The sequence below is a fragment of the Salvia splendens genome, chromosome 5 (assembly GCF_004379255.2).
Source record: "Salvia splendens isolate huo1 chromosome 5, SspV2, whole genome shotgun sequence".
Lineage (NCBI taxonomy): Eukaryota > Viridiplantae > Streptophyta > Magnoliopsida > Lamiales > Lamiaceae > Salvia > Salvia splendens.
Window position 1 is genome coordinate 42,784,621 of NC_056036.1, and position 10,595 is coordinate 42,795,215.

At 33.7% G+C, this 10,595-nt stretch overlaps 2 protein-coding genes across 11 annotated transcripts; both read right to left on the reverse strand.

Moving 5' to 3' along the window:
• Window positions 1-2,893: 2,893 nt before the first annotated feature.
• LOC121805738 (60S acidic ribosomal protein P1-like) lies at window positions 2,894-4,259 on the reverse strand. Its single transcript, XM_042205715.1, has 3 exons — window positions 4,114-4,259; window positions 3,781-3,996; window positions 2,894-3,134 (listed from the first exon to the last, which is right to left on the reverse strand). Exons 1-3 carry the CDS (start codon window positions 4,180-4,182, stop codon window positions 3,081-3,083), a joined length of 339 nt encoding a protein of 112 aa, XP_042061649.1. The 5' UTR covers window positions 4,183-4,259; the 3' UTR covers window positions 2,894-3,080.
• A 1,065-nt stretch (window positions 4,260-5,324) lies between these two features.
• On the reverse strand, window positions 5,325-10,317 carry LOC121801990 (serine/arginine-rich splicing factor SR34A-like). 10 transcript variants are annotated; one of them, XM_042201498.1, is made up of 15 exons: window positions 10,179-10,317; window positions 9,986-10,075; window positions 8,958-8,994; window positions 8,365-8,485; window positions 7,561-7,626; window positions 7,313-7,387; window positions 7,062-7,212; window positions 6,896-6,942; window positions 6,747-6,804; window positions 6,545-6,594; window positions 6,403-6,459; window positions 6,136-6,212; window positions 5,962-6,021; window positions 5,800-5,860; window positions 5,325-5,634 (listed from the first exon to the last, which is right to left on the reverse strand). In XM_042201498.1, exons 4-15 carry the CDS (start codon window positions 8,449-8,451, stop codon window positions 5,614-5,616), a joined length of 810 nt encoding a protein of 269 aa, XP_042057432.1. In that variant the 5' UTR covers window positions 8,452-8,485; window positions 8,958-8,994; window positions 9,986-10,075; window positions 10,179-10,317; the 3' UTR covers window positions 5,325-5,613. The 10 variants fall into 10 exon arrangements, with proteins under 10 accessions (XP_042057432.1, XP_042057428.1, XP_042057429.1 ...); XM_042201494.1 differs by having other exon boundaries at window positions 8,365-8,895; XM_042201495.1 differs by lacking the exon at window positions 8,958-8,994.
• Window positions 10,318-10,595: the final 278 nt, after the last annotated feature.

Consider the following 10,595-nt stretch of genomic DNA (forward strand, 5'->3'; position numbering starts at 1 on the left):
TAAACCATAAACTACTATTCATCTTAACTTATTTCAGAACTAGCTCAAGTTTAAAATCCATACCAAAACACAACCACCTCATGTTTAATTGAAAACAATCTCACGAAACAAATCTCAATGCTACTACCAAATCATGAAAAACAGAAACCACTTCCAATCATCTTGACTTATTTGAGAACTAGCTAATTATTCAAATCCATATCAAAACCAACAAACAATCTCCCAAAATCAATACCTTCAAATTAATCTTCATCTACTTTCACCCTCTTCATACTTCACAATCATATTCTAGTCCACATTATTAGAGATCGTTCACGAGATTCAAAAATTCAAACTACAGAAAATCTAATAGATAAAAAACAAATCAAATTATACCTTCTTTTTCTTATCTTCATCTACTTTTACCATCTTCATCATTTCCCTTATTCCACCACTTCTCCTTCCTCTTCTTTGTCTGGCCCTCACGAAAATCTTTGTGATCACCTTTGGTCTTGACTTTTCAATGTTCCTATGAAATATGCCCTATGCATAAAGTCAAAACCAAAGGTGTTGCAAAAATTTTTATGAGGGTCGTGAAAGTGGAAGAGGAAGGAGAAGTGGTGGAAGAAGGGAAATGATGAAAAATGTGAAAGTAAATGAAAATAAGAATAAGGTATAATTTGATCTATTTTTTTATCTATTTGATTTTCTGTAGTTTGAATTGAATCTCGTGGACGATCTTTAATAAGCAGGACTAGAATATGATTGGGCTACTAAAACCTTCCAAAAAACGGCTACTAAAACCTTCCAAAAAACGGCTACTAAAACCTTCCCAAAAACGGCTACTAAAACCTTCCCAAAAACGTGTAACCATGATCTCTTGCCCAATGCTCCTTCATGGCTTGCGGGAATTTATAGGGCTTATAGCAGCAATTACACCGGTGACGGCAACCATTTTTCGCCATTGATTTCTGATTTTTGCGCTTAGGATATGACTTCAGAACTGAGTACCCAGATTGTCAGGCAGTATTAAAACTGCATTACAGTAAGGCATAAAAGCTAAAGATAAAAAAAGACCTAACAGAAGTTCAACAGAGACATAAAACATAATGCAAATTCAAATAAGCCAAAACACATGTCATCATCACTTTCCTCCTTTTCTTCCTCCTGAAATTACAACAAAAAAAAATAAAATATTACTCAACAAAACTTCACAAGAATATATACAGATGGTCGTAAATTAAAATCTGCTTGTAATCTTCTGAAGAAAATTAATTAAGAACTAGTTCACATGCAAATTCCAACTGATGTTCAATCTACAAACAATGCCACACAATTAATATCATACCATAAATAATAATAATTCTATCAAAACAATCATCTAATCCATTATAAATATCACCAAAATCCTTCATAGCTATAAGCTATGACCAAAACAAGTAAACCATAAACTACTTCTATACATCTTAACTTATTTCAGAACTAGCTCAAGTTTCAAATCCATACCAAAACACAACCACCTCATGTTGTTTAATTGACAACAATCTCACGAAACAAATCTCATTTCTACTACCAAATCATGAAAAACAGAAACCACTTCCAACCATTTAATTTTGGTACGTGAATTAAAAAAAAATGATATTTAGTGAATCAAATAGATATTATAAACAATAGATATTATAAACAAGAGAGAATAAAGTTTGGAACGGTGATACTATAGTTTTTTTAATACGTAAATATTAAGTATATAGCGTATATTGAAAAATTCAATATTGTGCGAATATTATTGAAAAACACAAAACTTCAAGAAATTCCAATATTATTGAAAAAAACAACAAAATAAATTAGGTACATTGGTGTTGGAGATGTTTTTTCCAAAGAAATAGAGCCCCATTGCTGCTGCAGCAGCAGGTGCTGTGACATAAACATCACTTAGAGCCATTGTGATTTTTTTTAATACAGATTTTTTAGCCCCAAAGTTTGTTTTAGTGTTTATTGAGAGAGATAATATCTAAAGAGGGAGAATATAGGGAAGGGATATTATGAATGAGAAGATGGTTTTTAGATTAGATAATGTATAGATAAAGCGTTTATGAAGGACCCATTTTGTGTGGGATTTATTATGGCCATTGCTTTGTAGTTTTGGATATTTTCAACCATTGTTTTTTTTCAATTTATATTTGTTGGTGCCATAAATCCTTTTCTTCAATTCGTGAGTTAAGAATTCTTACAAAAACAAGTCTACATTTTTTTTTGTCAGGGGGTGAAGGTTTAGTTTCAATAGTAATCAGTTTGGTATAGTTGTGGAATTTTTATTTTGTGTTAATATAAATCCCTCTGTACAATTCTTAAGGCATGAAGTCCCAATTAAATTGCCATCAAATAATAGCCATATTTTAAAGGTATAAACTTAATATTTACAAAATCCAAATTGTATATTTTATCTATTTATTAGTAAATATCCATTTCATATTTACTAGATACAGAACATACTTTGTGAATGGATAACTTTATCATAATTGCCATCAAATAATAATCATAGCTTTACAATATAAACTTACTAATATTTGATAGTAGAAGGAATTTAAGAGTAGATGGTGATAATGGTATGATAAGCAGTGTGTGATCAAAAATTAAATACACACACATAAACATTTAATGACACAAAAAAAGGACTATATAACTTATTTACAGAGAAAAATAACACAGAGATGTATGCAAGTTTAGGATCAAGCTGAGAATGATACTAGGACCAAAGGTGGAAAAATCAAATCCAGCTTAGCAAAATCTAAAAAAATTTATGTTTATTTTCCAAATTGAAAAAATGAAACCAAACCTGCTGAGGTTATACAATTCCAATTCAAAGTTAGTTGATTGTTCAAAGATAAGAAAAAGAATACAAAAGCAGAACTAATAGTGTGAAAATTGAAGTTCACATAGATGAGTAGATCCCTTGATAACACTCAAAAACTGAGTACCCATATTGTCAAGCAGTATTAAGACTGCATTACAGCAAGGCATAAAAGCTATAGATAAAAAAAGACCTAACAGAAGTTCAACAGAAATGAAAAACAAAATGCAAATTCAAACTATAAATTTCCTTAATCAAACAAGCCAAAACCCATGTCATCATCACTTTCCTCCTTTTCTTCCTCCTGTAATTAGAAACATTAGAAACAAAAAAACACAATATTACTCAACAAAACTTCATAAGAATATATACAGATGGGGTGTAAATTAAAATCTACTTGTAATCTTCTGATGACAATTAATTAAGAAATGTTCAATCTACAAACAATGTCGCACAATTAATATCATACCATAGATAATAATTCTATCATAACAATCCTCTAATCCATTATAAATATCACCAAAATCCTTTATAGCTATAAGCTATAACCAAATCAAGTAAATCATAAACTACTTCTAATCATCTCAACTTATTTCAGAACTAGCTCAAGTTCCAAATCCATACCAAAACACGACCGCCTCATGTTATCTAATTGATAACAATCTCACGAAACAAATATCATTGCTACTACCAAATCATGTAAATTGGAAACCACTTCCAATCTTCTTGACTTTTTTGAGAACTAGCTAATGATTCAAATCCATATCAAAATCAACAAACAATCTCCCAAAATCAATACCTTCCAAGTATATTATAATTTTATTATAACAATACTTTAAGTCTATCTTGAACATCACAATTATATTCTAGTCCTGCTTATTAGAGATCGTCCACGAGATTCAATTTAATCTACAGAAAATCTAATTGGTAAAAAACAGATCAAATTATACCTTCTTCTTCTCCTCAGCAGCAGGAGCAGCTGCAGCGGCACCACCACCAGCGCCGGTGGGGGCAGCGACGGCAACGGCGCCACCGCCGCCACCAGCGCCGACGTTCATGATGAGATCCTCTACATTCCTCTTCTCGCAAAGCTTTGCGAAAAGGCTCGGCCAGTAGGATTCAACCGACAAATTGGCAGCCTTCAACAGAGTCGAGATTTTATCCGCCTAAAATCGGAATTCAACCAAAATTAAACACAAAAACATATCCACCAAACAACAACACGAAATTCCAGTGAGAAAAAAAAAAGAAAAACACGAAGATGTAAATCAAAAAGTAATTACAGTGATAGGAATTCCATCGTCGTGGAGGACCAAAGCGGCGTAGGTGCAAGCGAGCTCTCCAACCGACATCTTTCTCTTGCAGTTACGGAAACTAGGGTTTTGCAGATGAGAGAGGGAGACGCTGCTGCGAGTTATGTAGGGTTTGCATACACAGCTCATCTATGTATCCATATATATAAGAAGAGGTGTGCAAAGGCCTGCGGCCCAAATCAAATAGTTTTTGGGCTTTCTCGGTTTATTGATGGAAATTTACTCTATTAGATGGGGTAAACTGGAAAGAAGATTATTATGGTAAATTTCTAGTTAATTTGGTAACTTTCAAAAATAAAATTTTAGTATTTTTCACAATTATTCCATGATTTGGGATTTTTAAAAAATAAGTCTTACTCATTTGGTACACTGAAAATGCATAAAATCCATGTCTTTAATTTTGTAAAATAAAATGGTGTCGTTTAACCAAAAAAATTTACTATGTGAAAAATATCAAACTTCTGATTTATCGGCCAAAGATTAAACACAAAAGTATATTACAAGGATTACAAGTTTAAAGTATTTTTATTAATTTATTAAAACTATTATAGTTCAAGAATAATTTTATATTTATTCAATATAAATGTTACTTTTACTCTCATATACCTTACTAAATGGCAATTTTATTTATAGCAAGTATAACAATTTTCGATAGAGTAAATTGTAAACATAGTAATTGTAAATCACTTTCATATATAGTAAATGTGAAAACAGCAATTACCAAACAAAAAATTTACCAATTTTATAAGAAATCTATATAGGAAAAAATTAAATTGAAAATGTATATTTCTCATTTATCTTTAAAAAATAAAGATTCCTTTTTAAAAGTAGTCAAAATTAATTAAAAAAAGTAAATAAGAAATAATTACCATATTTATCTTGTGTATAGAATAGGTAAATGTACCTCTTTACAATTAAAAAAAATATAGCAGTAATAATACATTCTCATATAATCTTAAAATATTATAGAATGAATGTATATATAAAAAATAAAGATAAATAAGATAGGTGTTTCTCTTTAAATTTTTATTTACTATATCTTGGCCTGGTTTTTCTCTAAGGTTCATCTTTTCCATCACAATTTTCTTATTTTCAAAAACACTACACATGAGCCATGACCACCATCTGTCCTATATACAATTACTACATAACATTTATAAAAAAAATCAGATAAAATGCTGTTATCAACAAACAAGATGTCCACAGTAGTAATTTCATAATATTCAAAGTTGTCAAGAATACTGTTTGATTCAACTAATGACAGAAAATACTTGGAAACACAGCAATGATAATACTAATCCAAAATGCCAATAAAGTAAATCTAGTCGCAGAAAACCATAAAGCCAAACAAATCTCTCCAAGTTGTGAATAAACTAGATCTCTAAATCGATAACAACAAACATCCCCAAGTTCTAATAATTTTCGATGTCGAATGAAGTTTCAGCTGAAGCCATCACGTCCCGCTCCAAATCAGGCACTGCCGGACCTCGCCTGCAATATAAAAAAATTAGAAAATATATTTTAAAAAAATCGTTATAATAATATCCATTTTACTAGTTTCCGATTCAAAGGAGAGAAGAAACTACTAAAGAGCGTGAAATTATGCACTTCACAAAATTTAGGGACATTCCGTTTTCATTTGGAACAGGGCATTACCGGAAGTGGGGATGCAGACCTCGATTTGGACCTTGATCTTGATCTGGACCTCGATCTGGGTCTGCAAATATATATCAGGCAAAGCCCAAGAAAATGAATCGAGATGTTCAGAAAGTGAAACAGCAGAACAGTATCACAGCAGTTTCATATCTACCAACGTACCGAGATGGTTTGACAGGCGATGCTGAGGGTGATCTTGAAGCTGATCGGGGCAGTGACCTGCTGCATAAAGAACGACTATTTTTTAGTGTCTGGAATCAGATATGAATATCATACCATATCTTCTGCAGTGAGGCATGTGCTCAGTCTGCTTCTAAATAAGAGCTATGTTCATACCTTCTCCTCCTCGGGCTTCTGCTTCTGCTGCGACTCCTGCTTCGGCTTCGGGATGGACTGCCCTTGTATTCCTTCACCTAAATTAAGTTCACAGCAGACAAACCAAAAATGAAAGCATACAATTGATCAACCAAACATCATTGCTCAAATAGCAAAGGCATACAGATATGAATGAACAGCAAATGCTGATATGAAATTTTGAATAATTAAAGACAACCCAACCAAAAAGCGTAGGAGATAAAGCAAAGAGTAGAAGAAAGGGGATACCCGGATATAAGTTCTGGTCCAAGGGTTTTTGAACTCACTATCATCAAGCTTACGCATCTGAAGAATAAAAAAAGTTTGTTTGGAGAAATTAAAAGAATTGGAGTCATTATTAGTATAGAATGACTGGTTAAGATAAACTTACAGCATATTTCATGTCCTCATAATTAGTATAATCAACTAGGCCGTACGTTCCTGCAGTGAAAATAAAGCTCAGCACCCGCTTCAGCGACTCATTCATAACCATAAGTTAGCTTTAATGACAATGGAAAACATTATCTTCAAGATTACAACACTGCAGCTGACAAACATGAATCCGTTACCTCTGCTGTCAGTAAATGTAATACCTTCACTATCTCGGGAAACTTCAGCAAAACACACATCACCAGCTTTCCGCATATGATCCTGAAGCATTTCATGCAAGGATTAGTAAACAAGTCTAGTCAAACATGCACCATATTAAAAATTAGAATGGAAAAGATCCTACTTAACTAACCTTTAAATCTTGCCAAGAAGCAGAAGAAGGAAGCCCACGCACAATCACTGTTGCACGAGGTACCAGATCAAGGGAAATCATAAGATTATGCAAGAGACTTTCAGAAAAGCAGCCATATTCAGGCAAGCATAGAAACATTTCAAATTTTCAACCAGAATCAGCATACCTCGATAATCAGAATGGCGGGACACACCAAATCTGCCACCACCGCTGCCACCTCCGCCTCCCCCACCACCTCCACCTCCCCTTTCACTATAACCACCACCACGACGATCACTAGAGGATGATGGTCCTCTGCCACCATGAGCAAGTTCAACCTGAATTCAGAAGCAAATTAGCGAGAGAAGGAAAAATACACTATAAGATTTACAAATAAAAGGATAGGGAAGATATTCAAGTTTGAGAAAATGCTCTCACCCTCAAACGGCAGCCATCAAAGCTATAGCCATCTCTTCCCCTTATCGCATCTTCAGCATCCCGAGCATTCTCAAACTACATATACGAAATTAGACAAACAGGAATAGAATATTTTATATCAAATGTTTCGGGGTAAGAAAATAACATCAGAGAGAGATACAAATTTGCATTGAAATATCTGGAATATAATATTTGAAAAGCATCTTGCAGACAGCAAAACTAGTGCAGGCCGCAGAGAAGAAAAGTACCTCAACGAAACAATAGCAAGGTGGACGAGGTGGACTCTTCAGTTCAATATCCAAGATGCGACCATACTACATGAATAAAAGAGTGAGCAAATAAGGTTTACTATTAATGCACGAGGTAAAAACAAAATCACAGAAAATACCAAAAGGCAGACAGTAAATAGAGGTTTTCTAGATTTAACTATTTATGCTTTAAATTTGAAATGCAATATGAACTTTCAATTTTGAGAATTTAAGTCGTGAACTTTAAAATTTTCTGATTGCAACATTTTACAGCCCAGTATTATTTGATATAAATGCTAGATCTTGTCCGTTACTATCACATAGACACACCATTAAAAAATTTCAAGTAGAGAGAGAAAGATTCATATTTTCAAGGTTGAAGGTTGAAAATATAAAAATAAGTAATGGGAAATGGGATAAAAGAAATATTAATGTATATAGCAAGCAATCTAAAAATATCAAATATGGCTTTACCTCACCAGAATCTATAAATGTCAACTTTCTGTTTTTTACAAAGTGTGTAATGTTTATTTTGAAACTGAAATATATGAAAGCTGAATGATATTGAAAAAGCAGTTCATTTTTCAATCGAAAACTGGATAAAAATTTATAATTGTTATGCAACTAGCCATTTTTTAACATTAGGATTGTCATGCATATCTAACAAAAAGAATAAAACATAAAGAATAATTTTAGATACTAACTTCCTACAGCAAGAACAATTAAGTAACCCAATGAAGGGGAGTTGGCTACCACAATAATACATAGTCAAATTTAGTCAAAGCTCACAATAAAATGACGAACCTTATAAAATATGTCCTCGACTTCTGATTCCCTGATATCAGCAGGGAGGTTTCCAACATAGATGGTGCGAGAGAATCGGCCACTCATTCTTGGTCTTTGTAGGTGAAGTCAAAGAAAAATTCTGCAGATAGAAACCACTTATGAATGGGTAGACAAGTTATATCAGTTAACAGTGCCAGCTTAGGTAACCCTATATGTCTTCGTCATTATCTGAATGGTTTGACATGAAGTGAAAAAATCAAACAAGAACAAAACTTATGAAGCAAACCAAGAGAGCAATCCTTGAGGTGAGCAGTGCTCCACAAGCTCCGTTGCTCATATGCTCCAAGATACTCCAAAGCAATTATTTATTTGAATTAAAATATGATCTCCTCATCCTCTAATTTTTTGCCAGATCAAATACTCTCCAGAGAGCGAGCAAGTACTTCCAATTATATAAATATACCAAAAACTCCACCCTGACTTCTCCCACTCCCATTCTACATCCCTATGTATGATTGCAACGCTCATATTTGTCCAAGCGCTTGACATCTATCATAAACAAAGCGTGTGTCATGAAATGAGACAATAATGTCATATACTGATGTATTCACCTTATTTAGACCTCTTTACGCTGTGGAAAAAATGGTCCTGGAAAATATGTATACATTCAGGGATCCAGTATTGATTACCCTTTCTTGACATGATATTTATATCAGTAAGAGGTAAAACATTTATTAGTAAAAAAACAAAATGGCCTGAACAAACAAGACTCGCTGATGATTTTGCGACTATGGCCAGTTATCCATCAGGAATCAATTTGTGGGGAAATGATATGGAACAAGACATGTTTAAAAACCAGTACATATGCCTGAGGGATTTGAAAGAAAAGTGTATACAAAACAAACTAATAGATACCTCTTTCCCTAGGCTTTTCCATGGACTATTGTCAGCAAAAAAAAGAGAGATTTTTCAAATATAAGTTTCAAGAAAGATTATCGCATAATATTTCAAAACAACGCAGCACATCAAAATTATATCATTATCACCAAGACTCGGACATTGCAACAGTTCATTAAACTTAACTAGAAGACCAGAATACACATGGATTTGCATTGAACATAAACCACACAAGGGTGCTAGTTTATTCAGAGTCGGATCAGAATACAGTTTTAATTGTGTGCAACATCTCCCACTCCAGGAGACCACGAAAAGCAAAATGACTGGCCTACTTACACCAGGTAATGCTGTTTATAATTACACCTCAACTCGTTATCCATTTTGAAATAGTTCTTTCAAGGTTACATAAATGGTTGACACAAAATACAAATACACTTGTATCTCACGACTTCTTAAGGTTTAAAACTTGGGATATTGGTCCCTGAAACCACGAATTTTGGCCTGATTCTGGAATTTCCCACCAACTTTAAAATTGATCAAATTGGTCTAAACCTACATCAACGAATTGCATTCAAACAAAATTTACTGATACAATTAGCTTTAAATTCGAGAGCTTGGAATTGGAAATCTAATAGAAAGCCTAATTTTAAAAAACGCATAATTAGAATGATAAAAGGCCAAATTCCAATCATGAACTCGAATCGGGTAACGAATTACACCGACGCGTGAAGTAAACACATACCCGAGCAAATAATAGTAACTCCTCGCGCAAATCAACTATCTGAAGCAGAGACTCCGATGCCTCGTACAGCTAGGGTTTCTTCAGCTGAATCTGGTGAAGCGGTCATGAAAAATCGTGAGTCTAGCGTGAAATTCAATATGAATGCCGGTAATTATGGTTGAGAAAATGAAGAATCTGCGCAATTTCTACATACCTGTTTCGCAGAATTTGGGCGGCGCCTTTGCAAATTTTTCGAATTCGCTTCGCTGCTAGCTTGGTTTAGGGCTCAGCCTTCGCCACCAGCGTATTATATTCCCCTTTCAGGTTTTGCAGTGAGGGTGCTCTTCTTTTGCAAAATTGCATATAGCTCCATAAACATATAATATCTATCAATTAGATATTTGTATTTAGACATGGACTAGAGACAATGACTCCAAATCCCGATCTATTTGTTCGAGCCTTCCAAGAGGATGTTAGAGTGTCCACTATAAGGCGGACACGCCCAATAGCTCTGCCCCAATTTTTATCTATAACCCAAGTTTTATTGTACATAGCCCCAAAATTCTATTTCCGCCACTATAGTGGACACCTCCAATAGCCCCCAAAATTTTATAATCAACTTTCATTTTAT

Excerpts from the sequence above, each read along its gene's own strand:
- LOC121801990 (XM_042201495.1), bottom strand. The coding sequence starts at position 8,451 with ATGAGTGGCCGATTCTCTCGCACCATCTATGTTGGAAACCTCCCTGCT. Across the intron at positions 7,213-7,312 it reads TTGATGGCTGCCGTTTGAGG|GTTGAACTTGCTCATGGTGG; the intron begins GTGAGAGCATTT and ends TTCTGAATTCAG. Across the intron at positions 6,595-6,746 it reads AGTTTCCCGAGATAGTGAAG|GAACGTACGGCCTAGTTGAT; the intron begins GTATTACATTTA and ends TTTTCACTGCAG.
- LOC121805738 (XM_042205715.1), bottom strand. The coding sequence starts at position 4,182 with ATGTCGGTTGGAGAGCTCGCTTGCACCTACGCCGCTTTGGTCCTCCAC. Across the intron at positions 3,997-4,113 it reads ACGATGGAATTCCTATCACT|GCGGATAAAATCTCGACTCT; the intron begins GTAATTACTTTT and ends TTCCGATTTTAG. Across the intron at positions 3,135-3,780 it reads CTGCTGAGGAGAAGAAGAAG|GAGGAAGAAAAGGAGGAAAG; the intron begins GTATAATTTGAT and ends TTCTAATTACAG.